The 21319-nt window shown below is 38.6% G+C and overlaps 1 protein-coding gene across 7 annotated transcripts in view; it reads right to left on the bottom strand.

The window, feature by feature from the left end:
• Positions 1–21319, bottom strand: part of iqsec1b (IQ motif and Sec7 domain ArfGEF 1b) — a 152931-nt gene continuing 131612 nt past the window's right edge. For 6 of the 7 annotated variants that reach the window (XM_041224290.1, XM_041224294.1, XM_041224291.1 and 3 more), the window contains 12 exons: positions 19436–20697; positions 15851–16012; positions 14666–14788; positions 13707–13873; positions 12699–12838; positions 11437–11466; positions 10016–10141; positions 9373–9472; positions 8896–9057; positions 8231–8407; positions 6097–6146; positions 1–4064 (listed from right to left, as the gene is read on the bottom strand). In XM_041224290.1, the coding sequence (XP_041080224.1) occupies positions 3537–4064; positions 6097–6146; positions 8231–8407; positions 8896–9057; positions 9373–9472; positions 10016–10141; positions 11437–11466; positions 12699–12838; positions 13707–13873; positions 14666–14788; positions 15851–16012; positions 19436–20697 (3027 nt within the window). In that variant the 3' untranslated portion in view covers positions 1–3536. The remainder of the gene's footprint in view (positions 4065–6096; positions 6147–8230; positions 8408–8895; positions 9058–9372; positions 9473–10015; positions 10142–11436; positions 11467–12698; positions 12839–13706; positions 13874–14665; positions 14789–15850; positions 16013–19435; positions 20698–21319) is intronic. The other variant, XM_041224295.1, reaches the window with a different exon arrangement.

Below are 21319 nucleotides of genomic sequence, written 5' to 3'. Positions count from 1 at the left end.
GAGTCTTACTTTGTTTATTTTTTGCGTTCTCGACATTATCACAGTTATAGTTTTACATCGATAGGGTCTTATAACTACTTACAAACAGAATGCATATTAAAATGAAAGCACTCCTCTCATCCCCTGTACTTACAAAATGAGTCTCAAGTCTTTAGGAGCGCCCCATGACGAGCATGAAAAGCAGTGGTAGTTTTTTAACAGGTCTGTGTTCAAGACCTAAATCCTAGAAGAGTTTAATACAGATTACAGCGGAGGCAAGCTAAATGCTAACAAGATTTTTTTTTTTCTAGGGAGGAGATAGGAATGAAACCTCAGTGTGACTGCAGACATTGTGCTGGAATACTAATATACACACTATGTACAGTTTATTTTCAGAGTTGCCTTTTCCATTGGTCCCACCTCCCAACATTACCACCCCTCTCCCTCCTCTTCCTTGTTGCCTTGAGAAATGGTATTTTTTCTAGGCTCTTGGAATTTTATGTACACAGTCACTCCTCAGTTTGCAGGAAGAATAAGTGTTTTTTTTTTTTAATTTTACGACGGTTACATTGTGAAATGCATGCTGGACTGTAGATACATACAGCATAATATGGAACAGCAAGTCAACATCAAGAGTTGCACTTAAAAAAATAAAATAAAACAAAACACAAATGAAAATACATTAGCTGAGTTTCCATCAGCTTGATATTAACAAGTAACAAGAGGCTGCTGCGGCATGCAGTGCATTATGGGGGGAAAAAACATTTTCCACACTGAATGGCTGCACACATATCTGAAGCAATACAATACATGTACGTTATATTTAGGTGAACTTTTACGTTTTTTTTTTTTTTTCATTTTTACATTGCCATACAATTCATTCTTAACAGATAATTAATTACTGCTTTCCCAAGAGAAAAAATCAGGTGAGAAGGCTGGTGTTGTTTTCAGATGTTTTGTTCTAGGATGAACTGTTGTTAAATGCATGATCTGTTCAAAACCTGTTTTTGTTTTAATGTTTTATTGCATTTATTCACTTGACTGGTTAATACCATACAAGCAACAGGAAGCTGTATAACCAACTGCCACAACACTTACACCATTTAGGTAGGTCCTATTACACTAACTGCCATGCTCTATGTGTTTTGTTTTAGAAAATCATTTTTAGGCACCATTTACCATTTTTGGAATTTAACATGAAAAAGTTTTTTCTGTTGTTTGATGATCTGAAACACTTAAGTTTTATCTCACTACATAAACGGTTCAGCATGAAATATGCACCACTCTTTGCCACTCAAATATTTCAACAATTTGTGTTATGCATTTGCTTCCTTCTGCCGTTTTATAAAATAAACATTTTCATTAGTACAACATCTAGCCCTCTCATCTGATATCTCCAGGAGCAAACTACAGAACAGACTCTACTAATGGTAAAGAGGTAAGAAGAAAAGGCAACATATTTTAATATGTTCTTATCACTTAACTTCAACTATAGTCAACAGTAACACTGATATATTCTGCAAAAATACAATATGTAGAGTAGCCTCATAATATTAACATGACATGCACTTTTCTTTTTTATCACACATTCCTTATCATTGCAAAGGACAGAGAGCCTAACAGTCCACTGTAGCACCCTGTGGGGTAGGACATTATGATTCAGGATATACAGAAAAAAAAAATCAACATATCAAATAAAGGAGCTTGTTTCTTCTCCATTTTGTTGTATTATGATGGAAAAAAACATTGCACATACAAAAAAAAGGACAAAAGGCTAAACTCTAGATTGTTAGTATTTGCGTTCAATGGAGACTGACAGAGTGCTGAGTTGAGTTACTTGGAAGTTGACTGAAGCATTGTGGGAAAATAGAAGTTAAAAATGTGTTTTTTTTTTTTTTTTGGAATGCGTCAGACCTGATGAGAGTTCATTATCTCAGCCCCTTTCTATCTCTCTCGCACACACGCACTCACTCACACCTCTTAAAAGAAGCTGTCCCCGAAAATCAAAAAGTAAAAGAAACTTCAGAGAATCACTCCAACTCAGTTTTAGTGTAGAAAATTAGAGGTTTAAAAAAAAAAACAACTAAGCTATATCCACCTAATTCACAAGCTGAATACTAATTCTCCAAGATTCAGTATTAGTTTCTTGGCAATAGATTCAAATATTCCCTTCCTCCCTCACCTTGTATTGAAAAATAAATGTGATGTGATTGCAACATGCTAGCAATGCATGGCATATAAATTCATACACCACCGAATTACTACTTCAAATCTAAGAGTGCATTGTGAGGTAATCAGGGCAGACTCAGCCTGCTGAGTACAATGATATTTCTGTGAGGAGCAGAGAAGTGGAAGAAATAGATCTGAATGTTTTCCTGCTATAACCTGATTGCAAAGTATCTCCTTCAAATCGCACAGGCAAGACCATTTTTTTTTTTAACGAAATCACATCAAGATCAAACCATTGGTAAACCTAATAAAACAATGTACAGTATTTAAAAAAAATAGTTAAAAAAATAAAATAATGGTGTACAAGCAGCTGTGATCTCCCATCAGTGCTTGACATTTGAAGACTCAGCTGGGAAGTCCATTTTGTTACTCAGTATTTTATATACAGACACCTGGTGAGTGGGTTATGCTGCAACTGCAATATCTCAAATATTCAGAAGTTCTATGTGATGCAACAAGACAACCAGAGATGTACCATCTTGTTTAATTGCCTGCTATTTTATAAGCTTCTTTTTAAATGAGTGAACTAAATCTGCTACAATAGGGTGGTTATATTCCTGCTATTTTTCATATGATGCCTCAGACTTTTTAAAATTGATTTATTATTGTTATTATTATTATTAGTATATATTTTTTTTATAAAATATGCACAATATACACAAAGCTTTGTTATTCGACGAAAATAGTAAATGCTTTAATAATTGGCACATTTATTTATGATTGCTAAAAGACCTCACGGTGTACTGTGGGCTACAGAGTAAATATTGGAACATCTACTGTATGTACTTTAATATATTTTTCTTTCCAAGCTCTTGGGTCTGTTAATTCTTAAATGATGTATACGCTGTTCTTGAATTAGGTACAATTCATTTACAGTGTGCAACTTTCATATTGCCATTTCGTTGAGAATAAAACTTTGCTTCTGCACACGCATTGCTAAGGAGTCAGAAGCTGTAACCATGATGCACTTCTCTCCTTTTTCTCCTTTCTCCTTGGTATTGTGAAGACAGACATTTCTTTGCCAAATGTTATAGCAACTGAGTGAGACAGCAAGCACAAACATTATTTTTGTAGTCTAGAGGCTCTTAAATGATTGGTAAGCATGGAGAATGAAAACATTCTTCTAAATTCCTCTTCTTGAACACCAAAGGCTCTCAAGTAAACAGAAGTAGTGAATCAAGTGCCTTTTTTTTCTTGCTCCCTGTCCACAGCAGCTTGAAATAATGCTACCTGGAATTAAGTGCCTTCATGACTGCAACCAGCGAGTGGTCCTGTCTGTTATTGTCACACAAGGCGTGTGTCTTTCTTCCTTCATTTTTATTAGCATTTTAGACAATGGTGCTAATGCCGCTGTGTTTGGGTTTGCTGCTGCTGCTGCTGCTCGAGGGCTGGGGAGGGGGAGGCTGCTGCTGGCCGTGGTGGTGTGGTGCATGCTGGGAGTGAGGCGTGTGAGAGTGCATCACGTAGGGGGGGTGCTGGTGGTATTGGTGTGGGGGGTGCTGGGCATGCTGTGGTGGGTGGTAGTGGTGGTGGTGGTGGTAGGGAGGTGGGTTCTGCTGGACGGGACAGTACTGCGAGTGGTGTGTGTGCATCTGTGCCTGTGTTTGTGTCTCTACAGACCCGGTGTGGTGCAGGCTGGAGGGGTGGGGGAGCAGAGGAGGGTGCTGAGACTGTAGAGGAGGAAGAGGAGGGGGGCCAGAGACCGGGTGGCCCTGGGAGGACGGCTTCCCCCGCTTACTGCCAAAAAGTGTTCCCAGGAGCGAGGAGGAATTAGGGACAGTCTGGTGTGGGCGAGAAGGGCAGTCGCGGGTCGAGGTGGCTCTCCGGCGCATGTGAGGACTGCTAATGATGGACCCCTGGAGGAAAGAAGAAATCAGTGTCATTACTTCAGGGACTGTACCATTGCTAAGTGACCTACAGTATGTGCACAACAACAGACCTAAAAGCGACTGACTTTTGAAATACAATCAGTGACACTGTTAAAGCGATGGTAGGTGTGACAATGTCTGCGTTACAGTTTTCAAGTGTATCAGTATCCGAACATTTCTAACAGGACCCTCCTTGCCACTGTTTGCATCTTGTCTTACCTGAATTTGAACACTGATCTAATTTTTTTGCTTTATTAACAACTGCTGTAAATGTTTATAAAAAACAGGAAGAATTGCATGCCCATTTTAATGACAAAAATTTGAGCAGTGAGTAATTCAAACATAAAAATTAAAAAGGTATAATTTATCAGCTCATTGCAAACAAAATATTCTGGACTGGTCTGCACATCTTTTTACAAGGTAAAAAAATAGTACCTATCTGTAGAACTTCATGCATTTTATACCTTTTATAAATTACATTTGTTAATAAGGTTAATTCACTGCATTAATTTGAAAAATCAAAGCAATTTTTAAGTAATAAAGGTTTTTAAAAAAATCGATAAAAAGATGCAGGCTGGGTAAAAAAAAAAAAACTGCAAAGCACGATGGGCTTTCCCTGGGTCAACAGAACCACCAGATCAGGAACAGAATCTAAATATTCCTACCATATCACATCCAAGAACTCACAGTCGATACATCATACTCCTGAACCTCTACACATCACCTCTTTGCAGTGATGGGTGTGCAGTTCAATTGATGCGCAGTACAGAACCATTACGTACAGTTTTTACCCAACTGTTTTTACCCAAGCTGCATATTTTCATTGTTTTTTTGAACACTGCAGATCTGGGACATGAACCCGTTTCAATGGCAAAAAACGGCAAGTAAGCCAGTGAGCCTGGGAAGATTCATGGCAGGACACGTTGCTTGTACACTGTGTGACAAAAGCATATTCTTGACTTCCATGCTCACAACATGCAGAAGCTGAAATGAGCAAAGTTAACATCCACACCAGAAAAGCTTGGCTAGATTAAAGGTTGCAGTATTGCCTTCTGCATGTATGAAACACAAAGTATTATAACTGCTTTCCCCTACTGGATGGTTTTAATCTCCTTTCGTTTTGACAGTTCAAATGGTCATAAAAAAATAAATAAATCTGCTACAGTTTTGATGATTGGTAACAGATGTTAAGTTGAACAGTTGAATTTCAGGAAGGGGAGAGAACACAGTTCCTTTAAATTACAGATTGACAGTTAGTGCTCTGAATGAAACCAGCAGGTTAACATTCATTTTAAACTGTAGACATGGATTGTGTGTATAATGATGAATGAAATCTCATGAAATCCACATTTTTCTATTTCTTTCTCCCATCCAGTTTTTCCCAGTGCATACAAATAAATATTTGATTCATTTTTAAAACAACTACATGATCTCACTACTGAGCAAGGTTTGAACACTGTTAAAATGGCCCACCTCTCGGGTGGGGGGGGGGGGGGGGGGGGGGGGGGGGGGGGGGGGGGGGGGGGGGGGGTGGGGGGCGGGGGGGGGGGGGGGGCGGGGGGGGGTGGGGGGGGACAGGTCCCCATCCCCCCCTCCCTACCCCACCTTCTGGTGAACTTTGACCAATTTGAAAACCACTTGAAACTGTTTAAAAATGTTTTTGAAATTACACAGTACAATGTTTTCACTTTCACACAGTCCCAGGAAAAAAATAAAAAAATAAAAAATAAAACATATATCAGAGATATGAGACATGGGTTAATCTAATTAGTCGAACCATGCTTGCTGCGTATACAGAGGTGGTTAACTGTAGCCAAAAAAACAACGTGATAAACAAGCCTGAAGTACATGGCAAGCAGCCCAGGCATGCATATTAAATCGAGGCAGGCAAATTACCCATTAAAAAAAAGAAAGGAAGAAGGAAGGAGAGAAACTATAAAGCAAAAGGGTGCAACAGAAATGCTTTGAGAAGTGCACATCATCACATTGAGCAGCTAGACATCAGTTGCTTCCTACTTACTTCGATATTGCTGTCTAGTGATCCTGCACTGCTGCGACGCCCACGCTTGCCTGCCCAGGACATGCAATACCATAGATTAGAGACTGAGAAGAGACCTCATGATATATAGGTAAATATCCCTCATCTAGGGCTTGTAGACCCACAACAAGCTGAAACAGGTACAACTAAGAGCTGGGGATGGGGGACGAAAAGCAGCACTGAAGGCTGGAATTTCTAAATATCCAGCTACAGTTGTGTGTTGTTCTAAGAAAATAAATAAATATAAAAAAAGAGGGAACTACTTTGCTTGTTTAGGGCTAAGACTAATAAGGCTTTACACAGACTCGGTATAATGCTTCTACAGTGTGATTCAATTGGTTTCCATGACAAAACTCAAGAAGAAGCAGTCGCCACGGAATGACGGAAGGCCCACTGAAAAAATCACACTGGCTGCATGGAACCTGCAAGCCGGAGAAAGGTAAACAAATAGGGACACCTGAACGCACAACCAGCAAAGGTCTTGCTGTTTTGCACATAAGCGTGTAACAAGAACCCACGTGTGTGACAACCCTGACTACAGGACTACGGCAAATGTGGGCCCTTTTTTTGGGAAATACAACAAAAAAAAAAGCCACACAGCACATCAGTTAACAAAGTTGAATATATTTATCAAGATAATGAATATTCTGACAAGGAGCTCTGAAAAGAAAAAAAGAAAAGAAAAAAGAAAGAAAAGCACTTAACACACAATGGCACATGGCAGAATAATAGAAATAAATCAAAATAACTGAAAAAATCTCACCATGTCGTGTCCTATTGTAGCCTCATTGCCTTCCGTTTAATACTAAAGTGGCATTTGACATAATGAACTCAAAACTTTCCAGATCACAATGGGGAAAACAAAATACATAAAAACAAACATCACCAAACTGCTGGTCCTCTTCATTTACAGCAAACCACTTCTGTAAAAACCACCAACAGTACTATTCCCCTACCAATGAAGAAAAACTGGAGCTCTAAGTGGATTTCATATTTCTATGGTCATAGGAAGGCTAAACTTAATTGTAATCAGGCGTGACATTAAAAAGCCACTTGCTATCATGGTCAGATGTAGCATGTTTGTAGCTGTACAGTGGTGACTGCCATAATCTGGCATTAAACATATTGTACTAGGGATGTCTGCATGTAACATTGCACAGCTGTAAAATCTATACAATGCTGGTTATTTTAAACCAATTTTTATTCTACATAAATATATTTTTTAGAGTTAACAGTACCTACTTGCATGCCACCACAGGCATGAGGTGTTAGAATGGGTTCATTTTATTTGTTCTTTATTTGTATCGTTTGATGTTGGTACCACTGCTCAGCAAAACAACAGAGCTGCTCATAACTGCAAGTGCTTTTTAATAAGATTAGAATTAAGTTTAGCTGGTTTTAAACAACACTCTGTCAAAGGGGAAACCATGATCAGCTGCTTCCTTATAATGGCTTTCAATTATGACCATGCCCAAACTTGGCATGTGTTACTGAAACATGAGATGTCATGATACACAACAGGAATACAAATGTACAACTTAAACCAAGCTGAAAATAAGCGCATGTGTGTAAAGAGGTTGCTATAAGATATAACTTATCTTTGATATGCAGGAATATAGAAGTTCTAGGCTTCATTCAATTTCATTCAGCGATGCAATGCAAAGGAACGAGGTCACACACACACACACACACACACACACACACACACACACACACACACATACACACAAAGCGATGACTCTGCACATTTGTCTAAGCCTGTATAACCTGCAGCAGACGTCAAAGCTAAACAGGTTATTGTTTTATGTACGGAATTACATTACGGATTCCAGCGACACTATTGTCTTTTTTCAGTCTCCATAAAAAGAAAAAATCTAATAATAATAATAATAATAATAATAATAATAATACTTAGCAAGACACAAAACTGTAAAACATTTTTTTTTTTTTTTTTTTTTTAGAACCGAGCACACACCTATGTTAAAAATAAATCAGAAATAGTTCATATATATAATTTCAATTTCACTTTTGATTATACTCTAGTTTGTTACACTGTTGGCAGATTACTCCCCAGGATGTCAGCGTCTGGGACGGGGGGGATGCCGCGGTCTCTCACCTGCGTCGGAGAGGTCTCGGAGGGAGCTGCTCAGGGCGCTCCTCTTCAGCCCCTCCCCAGTGGCGTAGCTGTCGTCCAGGCTGGGCCGGTTCATGGTACCGTTGCCTGCATCTTTCTTCAGCCCTGAGCTCTGAGCCATGCTTGGACGCATTACTCCTTTCTGCTTCTCCAGCTCAGCTAAAGAGAAAGCAGTTCAGAAGATTTCACCTGTCATTTACTGGCATTCAAATTCAGCAGTGATGCAAAGGACTGCAAAGTGACACATTTGTTACAGTTTGTTTCGTGGTAAAAACATTCACATTTGCAAAAAAAAAAAAAAAAAAAAAAAAAAAAAAAAACATTTTTAAAAACCTTCCCTTGTAGACTGTAGTCAAAAGATGAAATTAGACATTACTTTGCAGTTTGTATTTATATATTTTAACTTCGCACACTCAAAATATTTCAGCATATATCTTACATGTCAAGCACATATTTTGCACATTTGGGGACTGTCTTTAGCATTTATTATGGAGAACACTTCCTACAAACAAGGGAATTTTAAATGCCGTGCTTACTGGACTGAAAGTCAAGCCAGACTCAAAGACTGCTGCACAGGAGCTAAATCATGTTCTTTTAACTAAAACAAAAAACAAACACCCTGGTTTTTTGAGAACATTTCTGCTCACATTCTATCCTGTACTTCTCCATTTCCTGGACCTCTGCGATGGATTCCCTGAGATCATCTGTAAATTTCTTCCGATCCTGGGGGTTGGGTGCATTGAAGTTTATGAGGACTTTGATGTCTGCACCTGGGATAGCTGATGTAAGCCTTACTCCATTCGGATAATCTAAAAAACAGACGGAAAGTCCTATTAAGCCTGACATGTTCCAGAATGGTATAACAGAAGCCACAAGCAGCATTTCTCTGGTCACATGCTAAGTTTAACATTGAAACAGCTGTTTATTTAACAATGGTGGTTTTACAGAATACAGAAAGACTTTCTAACAGCCATTCTTCTCTAACAGGTTTTAAGAGCTAGAATGTTGACTAGCTACGTTTCTTCTTACTTAAACCCTAAAACATAAAACACTGGTAAATTAGCACTACAGTGAACTGAAAATCACACATATTTGGGATTCTGGGTCTGATTTCTGGTACTTACACTGGTTTTCAAAGAGGAGAATCTGCATCCCATTCAGTGAAAATGACTGCCTGAAGCTGTACGTCACGGAGATTTTCTTCTTCTGGAAAATTTTTGTGACCTAAAAGAGTCAGGAGATCAATTGCACAGTAAGTCCTGTTAATCACCGTCACAAATAGACCACTGGTCTCAATACAGGGTCCGTCAAGTTGTCCTTATAGCAGCTTTGTATATAGTAAGACAGGTCACGGTGAAAGAAAAAACAACACTGCAATCACATCTGTGCATCTTTCAGGAACAGACCTGCGCTGTGTTGGGTGCTTTTGGATATGGAATTGGTGTTGCAGAGAAGAGCCATATGAAACGAATCAATGTATCAGTTTATAGCTATATATTGTGGAGTTTATCTTTTAGCTGCACATACTTTGACCAGGAACACATTGAGATAGAATATGCAGAATGTCTACCTAAGGGACTAGACACAAACTGTGTAAAATAAACAGCACAGCAAATGTGCTAGATAGCAAAAGCAAAAAAAAAAAAAAAAATAGTTCTGTTTGGTTTTGATCTCTAATAGACTTAAACATAAAAACCACTTGCAGAGGGAGATGTTCAAATAAAACAAATAAAAAAAAAAAACTAGCAATGAAACACAGCTGCATACCACAAGAAGGTCATTGAATAGGAAGATCTCTCTCTGGTGCAGTCCCAGTTTCTGAGGCTTGTTGTGGTCCGGGACTTCAAACAGTCTGCAGTAACAAACCAGCCTTCGATGGGGCAAAGAAAGTACCTGAATTGGAAAAACACAGGACCCAGGTTTAGGTGGGGTCACCACACCACCTGAAACAACTACAAGATCACTGTACATAGTACGGGCTCCATTCTCAAAGCTGCTCCACTAAAGATACCAAACCAGAACTAAACAAGCAAGACTTTTATAATTCAGGGGCTTGAATGAAGTATTAAGTCATTTCTTTTTCGCTTTAGACGATTATGTTCATTCCCCTTTCTGAAATAAAAAAAATGTACTTTTTGAAGACTTGGAGTAAACAGCTTTGAGAGTCTTAAAAAATAGTGTTAAAATATATTTATATAAGAAGTATAGAGTCATAAACTAAAGCCTTTTTTTTTAATGTAAACAAAAAAGAAGCATATTAAACAGCCCCAAGGGTTTTTGAGTAAATTGATTTGACTATATTTATTATTAATCAGCACATTATTCTTAAGTAATTGAAGTTGCAAAAATGTTGCTGTGCTAGACAAAATCAATTACACATAATTAGATTAATCCACCGAGACTTAAAAAAGGAAATTTTTTTTTTCATTAATAATAGCAACAACAATTATTTCTAATTCAGAGGAGCATCAAGATTCATGCTGGCTTGGAATGCATTTCAGGTACTGGCCAGCTTACAGCTATTCCACTGCCACCTTTCAAGACAGGGGTTGTTGAGGCACACTGGAAAAATGAATTAAGTCAAGATACTGGAAAATGAAAATACTAAGGCATAGTGAATTTCCAATTGTACAGCCTAACATTTTTCTTTCAGTGCTGATATCAGATTTAATACGTTCTCTGACATTAGCTACTAATAGATACATACATACATACATATGTGTTGTCATTGAATATTAAGGCAAAATAATCTGCAATGGCTTCTAGTTTTTAATTTCTCTGAGGGAGATAAGTAGATATTAACTGAGAATCCTTACAAAGGTTTACCATTACAGGATTATGTTAAATATACTTTATTATACCTCTCTAGGCTTTCCAATGCTTACCTACGCTTTGCTGTGCTTTTACTGTACCATACTTTCATTAAGCTTAATAACACTTTGCTGTGCTTTTACTGTGGGGAACTATATATATATATATATATATATATATATATATATATATATATATTTATATATATATATTCAACCAAGGTCAGGACCCCAATGTCAACTAATATCATTAATATTGTAAAGCACAAGTGTGTGAATGTTCTGTTGCCAGGTATTATAATAATACCCGGCACTGTACATATCAGGCTGGCTCAACCTCAGTCTTTCATATTTACATATATATAAAAAAATACCTACACAACCAAGTCCATGATGCAGAGATCCAATCTACAATAGAAACACATGTGTAAGTTTGCATTACAACAGCTGAGTTTCAGTAAAGACACCTTAACATTGCAGCTAATATAACAAGCATGCATAGCAACAGCAAATACAATGTTTAGTCCTTGTATACAGCATTGTAATGCATTTAAAATGAAAAAAAAAAGACTTCCACTCGTAGTATTCCAATATAAATAGAGCCCAATAAGAATCAGTACAAATCTTGCATCTGTTCAGTTGAAGGCAATGAAAACTCTACAAATGACAGCACCTGCATTCAGAAAGCAATGCCAATCAAGCTGAGCACTTAGCTGTTTTTCTCCCAATCTCACCCAAGCATGATAGGGGGGTCACACCAGGTGATAGTGAGGTGAACAGTTGCCCTCCATATGACAAAGGGAGCCATTGCCTGACTGCTCATTATAGGCAGCACTGACACAAGACGACCCATACGGGGAGCCCATAGCTACGGAAACCTTCCTTGATACTGACTGCCAATCACCTTGTTCTATTTCACGTAAAGTAACATTAAGTAGATACCGTAAAAATAAGAAACAACACTATCAAGCTATACTTTTGTTCTGTGTATTCTGGTTCAAACATCTAGGATACTGTAATTAAATCATATAAGGGATGAAGGGAAGTGTTCCGTATTGTAAACTCTGCAGTCAGACCTAATGGAAGCTTGCTTTCAGTGCTGCCTCTCTGTGCTTTCAGTTTGTAGGAGTTAGATTATGTGCATCCTGTGTGAACGAATCCTGAATAAATGAATGTGGTGGAACTTCAGAAATGCATAAGCGATGTCAATGTATTTTCTATGGTGTTTAAAATTACAATTAGTGTTAATATACCTTTGTCAAGGGAACGTGTGTTTGAAAACAAACAGTGGAGGTACTTAGAAGCTTTTGTTGCCATGGTAACTACACTCATTTATTTCTACTTAAATCTATTAATGAGCTTGTGATATCCTTTACTACATAGTTAATAATGTAACAATCTACTAGTTCTTTTTATTGAAACCTCCAGGCATCATGGTATTGAGCCTATTTATTTCCCTTTATTCTTCTATATTGTGCCTTATCTAATTCTATTCCTTCCAAAATGTCCACATTTCTGGTCATATAAGGCAATGTTCAAATGGAAATGGCGGTTTACACATTATCAGATGCATTACTGACTGGGATTGGGATCCACTGCATGTCAGTACTGATCACCTGTCACGCATAGACTGCACTTACAGGTTTTTTGCCCACAATCAGCTTTTCGACCTTCTGAACCTGGGACACATGGTCTTCATTGGTCTTCAGCTCCCGCTTGCGGATCCTCTCATAGATCCCGACCAGCATTTCCCGTGGGATATCTTCCCCGTCATCCACCCCTGAAGGTCACACGAGCCATCATTAGCACACTGGCTTGCAATGAGTGATGTGTAATCATTTAAGAGCTTACAGCGGCCGCACCTCACTGTTGCAAATCCAACCCCCCTCCTTCTGTATCATCAAGGTCACATAGAAAAGCTTACTCATCATGTTCCCTTTAGGAGTCCTCTGCATAGACTTTATCTATGTAGATTACATTTAAATTGCTCTAACAGGCTGAGAAATTATGTGCTCATGGTCTCCTATATTAAAATGTTAATAAAATAAATAAAAGAAAAACACCAGAAGGCATGCTTATTTTTAGCAGGAAGAAGAAGGGAGTTTTACCATCAGGGCTTGGCTTTTATTAGTAAAACCATTGATTACATTGAATCTGATGATAATGAATACTGAAAGTCAATAAAGCAAATAAACACATGCATACACACACAAGACAATGCACTTACAATTTGCCTAATATATATCGTTTTTATGATTTATGTAATTTAAACAATTATGATTTTCACTTCATTATATGAAGTTATATTAAAACTGTGATATTTTAAGTGTAGAAATGTGTGAGTACTTGCTGCATTAGGGAATAACACGTCTTATGTGTTCTCGTTCTACAGCCATCTGTGGTAACTAAAACTCCATGCCTTTGCTGGCGCATCTGCTACAGAAATACAAATCTCCAAGCAGAAATAGCAGTGTCTTTCTTTAAGAATTTTTAAATCGCATTTGCAGATAATACAGTTTGGAAGACGTACACTTTCAGCTATGAGATTATTTGTACAAAAAATATCTCCACTAGAATCAGGCTTGTAATAATGGAATACACAAACATACACTATAACAGTTTATTATTTATGAATTCCTGATGCTCACCCCGTAAATTCTTAACAAAGTCCTCCAGTTTCATTTTGCGTTCTGGCTTCACATTGGGGCTGTACATGTCCGTGTTTAGAAGTATGATTGCAAAGGCCAGGATGAAGATCGTGTCTGGATTTCTAAACTGTCTCACCACCCCAGGATTGCAGATACAGTACCGCTGGCTATAAAGAAACAGGGAAATGATCAAATCAGAGAGCAATGAACTGTACTTTCGTTTAACATATCTAAACAGGATTACCACAAAATATTAATACAAAATAAAAAAATAAAAAAAACAGTCATGACTAAAAAATATTTTTTGAACAGAGGTTTATAGAAGCAGAAGAAACACACTTCAACTTTACATGCAAAATCCTGCCGGAAAAGCTGCCAAATTCATTACGCATATCTCAGTTCTTTAAACAGGATTGTATGGAGAATATACAAATTGATAAGATCTTTTTTTAGGTTAAAGTACATAAACAGCCTTTTTAATGGTGGAGTACTATGAAGATCGAACTTGAGGATTAAATTAATTGTTCACTAAGTAACCTGTCATGGGATTTCTTAACAGGGTTTGTTGTTCAGCAGTCTACTTACTGAGGCAAAAACGCTTAATCTTTAATTTTTGATCCTCTGATCAATAAGCATCTCTTTCTGCACACTGATAAAGCTATTCTGTGGTTTGGCATGGTGTTCCACAGCCTAGCACATGCAGGGTAGCCCCCAGTCATCAAAGTATCCACTGTGAATTTGTAATTAATATGTTTATTTCCTATGGCAATGCATTTGCAATGTTTTTTTTTTTTTTTACACCATAACGAACAACCAACCAATATATAGATGTATGACAAAACTTTTGCATTCATATTTGGATTATGGTGATGCACATGTTGTTAAACTTCTAGGTGCACAATGGCAAAGCAGCCTCAATTTATTTCAAGAGCTCAGACGGAGTCTCTCCAGTTACACACCTGAAAGCTTCAATCAGCCGCTCTACTTTCTGGGCTTCTCCTTGGACCCGGATGTGAGCCTGGAACTTCCGGAGAGCTTCGTCCAGTTCCATTACTGAGAAATCCATCTCATCCACCACACAGCTGCAAACAACAGCACAGGCCAACACTGAACACGTTTTACACTCTTCTATATTTTAACATATAAAACAATAACAACAACAACAAAAACAACATTTACCCAAGATAAACCAGTTTAACTTTAGGCAAACAGGGGGTTGTCTGGTTTTGAATTATTTCAGTGAGTCTCTTAGATAAACAGACCGCCACTTTCTAGAAGGGAGATTAATGTAATATTATTTTTTTCTAAATTAGCCTTGTGGCCCAGTGTTTGTTACTTTGTCCCATGGGTCTCTCTCGATGGGTGTCACCAGCAATGCAAGTCCAAAGAAACACAGCAAAATGCTGCTGAGCCCCAAAGCTTAACGCGCAGCACAAGGACAGGGAAAGCCTGCATGACTGGAATGTATGGTCGAGCTAAAGCAGCATGTCTTTCAGCGTGCTTGATTCAGTTCTGGGTTCTATATTCCTCCAGACTGTTTCATGCACAGCTGTGATAAAGCAGCTGAAAAGCAGTCTTGAGCTATTCCATTGATCTCACCACTGCACAGCAGCTGAATAAATCAATGCTATCAAATCGAGGCTTGTCTTGGACACATTTGTTATAATGTGTTTGAATTACTTGACAATTTAACCTTGGGCAGTGCAGGGTTCTTGCACTTCTGTTCCACGGTTTCTTCATCAGAAACAAAATGGCGCAGTGCAGACATTGTACACTTACTAGACCCCAGTTCTGCATTTGCTTGATGTTAAAAAAAAAAAAAAAAAAAAAAACTGTAGGTGTTAAGTCTTTGTGAGTAAATGTTCTATTTCAAGAGAGTGAGCTGAAAACCTGTGTGGTTTGCATTAATTAAAATGCCAGCTGTATGCTGTCTGAAAAATACATCTAAGGGCACAGTTTTAAATTATGAGGTTGAAACTTTCTCAATTTTTTCCAGTTGCAATAAGCCATTTACTTGGATGTAGAAAAGCAAAAAAAAAAAAAGAAAAGTGCATTACTGTTTTATGGTATTTCTTGCTAGATATAATACTAATTGGGTCAAGTTTGCACCTGCATCAAAATAGAAAGAGTTCTGTAACACTCACTCTAGGACATCCCTGTTGAACTGTTTCTGCCGATTCCCCAGAAACTCTCCAATCATCTGCCTGCTCAGGCCCTTCCTCTGGAGCAGAAAGTGGGCCACACCCACAGGCGTGTCAGGAACGAACCCTCGCTCGATCAGGTACTGGGTCCCCTTCTCTGGCTTCCTGGATAGATAAACCGCACAAACACACATTACCAACAATAGTGTTTTGTGAGTTACATTCGTGGTGCCAGAGTACGTGGAGACATGTTCTTCTGAAAATTAACTGTCCTGGGCAAATACAATTAAGTCTAGTTAGAGATTCCAAGACAATAACTAAGTAAAGCTTACTGAAGATGTACAAAAATGATGTATAAACAGAAATATAAACGTAAAGTGTCTTTATGCTGAGAGTAGACCTAACCATGAAAAATGTTAACTGAATGTTTAAGACATGTAGTAACAATGTAGTAAGAACATTTCTTACTAGATCAGTTGAACTTTTGATTCCTAATATATATTCCTCACTTCTAAAAGCACAGAGAGCCTTAAGGGGTTTCAAAGTTAAGAACCAAAATGACCATTAACTGGACTGGAAAACCAAGAGCTGTTGTGATAAACGGAAAATAGCTTTGTGACAAACGGATGGCCTGTACACATCATTAGCAGGATGCAAAGAAAACTTTCTTTTATGATTTTTCCAGCCCACTGTTGGGGTTTCTGTCACCCCCTTCCATGAGGGATTCCACAGCACCCTCATTAAAGCTCAAAAGCCTTTGCTAGAACACACCACAAACACATGTGGTGTTATCAATGTCTTCGAGCAAGCAGATACCCATAATGTGTAATGCTGTATCTGTCATAGCTCCCATGGATTCCAGCTCCTTTATACTGGCAGCCGAGTTACGGTTGCCATGCAAAGGGGAATGGATTCTGTGAGAGGTGCAAGATTGCATTTCTTACGCACCCAAAATCAATTTCTGATAGCAACGTGACCCTACTATTTTAAAAGGCATCTAACGACACACAAAGAAAAAAACTCTTCACATTTTCTGAATGCTTGAAATGACACTATAGCATCCTACTGCCTCCTCCCAAATCTATTACTTCACATATAAACTAAATGAAATTGTACCTACAGCACAGAATACAAAATCGAGTTGCTTGGCTCGGGGAAGTCACATGTAAGAGCATTTAAAAAAGTGACGGTTAATGGCTAGAGTAACTTTGTACTGTAACACTGAAGATCCTGCCCTGTGAGCTGGTGTGATTAGAAATGCAGGATTTTCAGTATGGATAGGGTGTGTGAAATAGTAGGCGGATGTCTTGGCTTTCACAAATTTCACTTAGCGAGCAGCTATGCATGTTTTGTACCACCCCCCCACCCCCCCCCCATTCGAATGCAGTTGAGAAACACAGCATTGCAAGCATAACCAACCTAAGCATTTCTCCAGCAGATTTAACCAGTATTTTCTCTGCAGGCTCTCAGGTAAATACTGAATTAGTTTACATTAAAAACTGAAGCAACCGTGTGCTTACATGTAACAGGAACCTCAATTTCCTAAAATGCTGGGATCGGGGATCGCCTTGAAAACATCGTAACAGAACCAATAGGTACTGATCAATTCAACCCGAATGGGACTCAAACATAATAAATACAGTATACGGCCCTGAGATGAGCAACCAATTTAATTTGCTAACCTGAAAGAACAGTCTTTTCAAAATGAACTTTTCATTTCTAGCAATTAATATGAACTGCATCCATCAAGACAAATACTTCAGCTAGTTCGTTACATATCCTGAAAGCACTAACGAAGTACATCAAGGAACTTGACTGGGTTGAAATAAAAGGGCCACCTGAGCTCTGTTCAATTAGGTCCTTTACTACAATGAGATTAGAAGCAAGGCATAATTATTCACACATGCTTTCATTCGATTAGGCACTGAACACTGGCAGCACATTATTTATAGGAAAGTATGTTGATGTTTCTTATTAAAATTAATAGACTAACAGTACCATTTTAACTTTACATTAAATATTGTAGCGTGCATGGGGGAAGGCAGCAGAAGGGCTAGAGCGAGAGGTCCCGGGTTTGCACCTGCCCTCTGTCTGTGTGTGGATTGTCTCGCCCTGTGTGATGTGCTTGCCTGCGTTAACCGAGATCGCTACAACATCATTAACTGTTGCATTTATTTTTTTTAAGGAACTGTTGTATAAATCTTTACTTTCTAAAATATTGAAAGCTCTGCTGCGCTAGATGTACATTATTTTTCTAAACTTCAATGAATGAAAATGAAAAGTAACAGGAAATATCAAGTGTTTTCAAAAGGTGGAGCGATGTGCCACTCATTGACAATCGGATGAAGTTTTGTTAAGGGATGGTTAACAGCAAGTTTAATTAAACTACCAAAAAGAGAAGCACCCTGCAGTCTTATAAAATGAAACAATGCTTAAAATTCTTTTTTTTATTTTTTTTTAGCTCATCAGCTAGTCTGCATGCATTAGTGACCTCACTGTGTATCTCAACTGACTCCACTCAGCAACAACATTCAACTAGGACCACGAAGCAATGCGGTGTTTGGACTTCATTTAGTTAAGCAAGACAAATGGAAAATTGAGAAATGAGCCAGTTTTGTCTTTTATTTTTATTAACGGAATGAATTTGATAGATACACCACATGCTTAGCTCATCCAACTTTCTACCAGCAATGTTAATCCTGCTTTGCTTTGAGAAATAAACAAGGTTTATCTATCTCTGTTCACATCTGCATCCATTTATATACAAAATTCAGCTCCCGGAAATGCTGATACGTTTTAAGAGAAGCTTGCTGTTTACACTCAGTGACGAAAAAACAAGAATGGGACTCTTTAAATAGTAAAGTGGTGCCATTGAAATAAAGTCACCTGTTTATTTAAGAAAGAGCAGGACGACAGGGGATTATAGCCTAATTATTATTTGGGTTGGGTAGGTTTCAGGAATCAGATGGTGGTTTTACAGTAATAGCATGAAACAGACTGGCAAGGAAATTCAAGGACAAAAAAGTAAACTCCCAGATCCAAGTTTAGGACACTTGTTTAGAAAGTGTTATAAAGTTGTTTTTTTAATGCATTTTTAAGCTAAGGGTAAATACATGTCATCTAGTACAAGAAATGTGCCAATCACTCTACAGTACAGACCATATATATCATGATGAACAACAGAAAAGCCCATAATAACCCACTCAAAATGACTTCATTTTGATATGAAGATATAATATAAGATATAATAGCATTGGTATCAAATGTTTAAAAAAAACCTCTCCAAAGCATTCTGGACTGTACGTTCTACTAAACCAGCAGCACTGTGTGCTCAAATAATAGTCTTCAAACAAGCTATTCTTACTGCTTACTCAAGCATATTATAATGTTGATCTGAATGAGGAAAATGGTGGCTCATGAAAGTGCTCTGAATGAATTGTGTGTTTCCCACTGTTAAAGGCTGTACAGGCTGCATTATGAAATGATTCCTATAGTTCTGGTGAATATTCAACGTGAATTTTTAAGTGCTCTTTCTCAAAAGTCTAAAAACACGGGAGGACCTATCACTTTATATGTATGTGCACCTACTTGTTAAATAGGTTTAATCCAATCCTGTAATGCCTCTTCCTGATGAGGTCATTGCTGAAGGCAGGCGAGTCCCAGCTATTGCGGGTTTCCTTGTGATAAGTCTGCTTGCTCAGTGTCTGCTCTCTCAAGCTGTCTCTGGATGATGACTCCGAGCTGCAGTTAATTGTATCATTCGAGTTAGAAGTGCTATTAATACTGTCATTGTCCCCGTCGGAGAAGTCCGACTCTGATTTGCTTTGCCTGTTGGCAGTGCCGTTGATGGCCAAGTGGCTATCCAGCTGCCTGGGCCTGGGCCTTGCTTGCTCTTCTTCTCGAGAAGGGCCTCTTGGAGGAATCCCATGAGAGATGTGTTTCGGGCTTCCTTGCTGACTCGCGACCCCCCGATCGTAGGCGTTTTGCCTCGTTAGTGACCCTCTATCCGATCGGTCACTGAGGTCCACAGAGCTGTCACTGGGCGGCTCTATGGTGAGTAAAGGTAGATGGTCTATTCTTAGTCTTTGTTCCTGGCACTCCAGTGAGGGTGTGCTTCGGCAGCTTGTATCAGTATCTACCTTATCGTCCTTGTGGGTCATAGACCAATACTCCTGCGAAGAGTTAGCAGATCTAAGCCTCAAGTCGGATTCCGTGCTGGAGGTCCGGTCTACAGAAGGAGACAAAGGAAGAGGCGGGGAGAGCTCTTCCTCGTCGATATATAAAGTCACGTCACTGTACGACGCTGTCATCTCATCCAGCTTGCGGTGATCCACACTGTGTGACGGTTTCAACTGGTAGGTAACTTCTCTCTCCGTGTTGGGATGACCTCTGCCTTGATCAGGCTGACCCTCCTCCGGCTGCAAGCTACGACAGTTCAGGGCATCGTCGATAGACTCTGCCAGGGATTTGACTTGCCTCGAGAAAGCATCCTCCAGCTCTGTAATTGCATCCGTGAAATCGTTCTGTGCGGCTGGCGACTTCACACTGGCTGGACCTCCCAGGTCACCACAGTCGGACTGGACGATCGCGCCTATCTTGGTGCCATCGTCAGTTAGAGAGACCTGCTTGCCCTCAAAGTAAGAGCTGTGGACTTTTTCAGGCCCTTCAAAGGAAAACTGCATTCTCATATTGGACAGGACAATGCGTCTGGACATGCGATTTTCGGACATAGAACTCCTCAGTCGTTCAAAATTTTTGTTCATCTGATATTGGCGGAATGCCGTCTGAATGGTGCGAGCTGCATGTCTAGTTATAAAACGACCCCCATATTTACGTTCTAGCATCTCCACCTGAATGAGAAAAAACAAGACATTATCCGATACTGTAGGACAGGCTCCCTCTCCCTTCCTGGAAACATGCAGAATTAGATTTGTGCATACATTACACAGTGCAAGATTTAAACACACAAATCTGCTTCAGCAAATGTAAAAGTCGTATTCAGTTATTTTGCAGATGTCTCCTGGCAAGTGTATATATAATAAAGGATCTAGTATAGAAAAATGATAGGTTTGCAAAAAGGTTTTATATATAACATTTCAGCTTTAATTATTTAAGTTCACCTTTTGAAGTGAAAAAAAAAATAAGTTCGTGGGATGGCAGTTTTCTGATTTTGATTTAAATACAAAAATTGACATGGAGCCACAAAATACTCTCTCCCCAATGATTTATATCTATATCAGTGCTGTCCTCTATTTTATCCATTTCAGGTTTCACATTTCAAATGCGCAAAACCATGCTATATATTAAAATTAATTAAAATAACTTTTCGCCCAATAAAAAATAGCTATACAATTTTACAAGCAATGAATATGCAGTTTGTACCTGTGTTGCAAAGAGCACCTCAACTTAGAATTCAGTAAATGTATTCTATTTAAAAAAGAAAGGGTAGACTGGATCAATTTCTAGAACCAC

This window comes from Polyodon spathula, chromosome 23, assembly GCF_017654505.1.
Source record: "Polyodon spathula isolate WHYD16114869_AA chromosome 23, ASM1765450v1, whole genome shotgun sequence".
Lineage (NCBI taxonomy): Eukaryota > Metazoa > Chordata > Actinopteri > Acipenseriformes > Polyodontidae > Polyodon > Polyodon spathula.
This window is presented reverse-complemented; position numbering and strand designations above follow the sequence as displayed.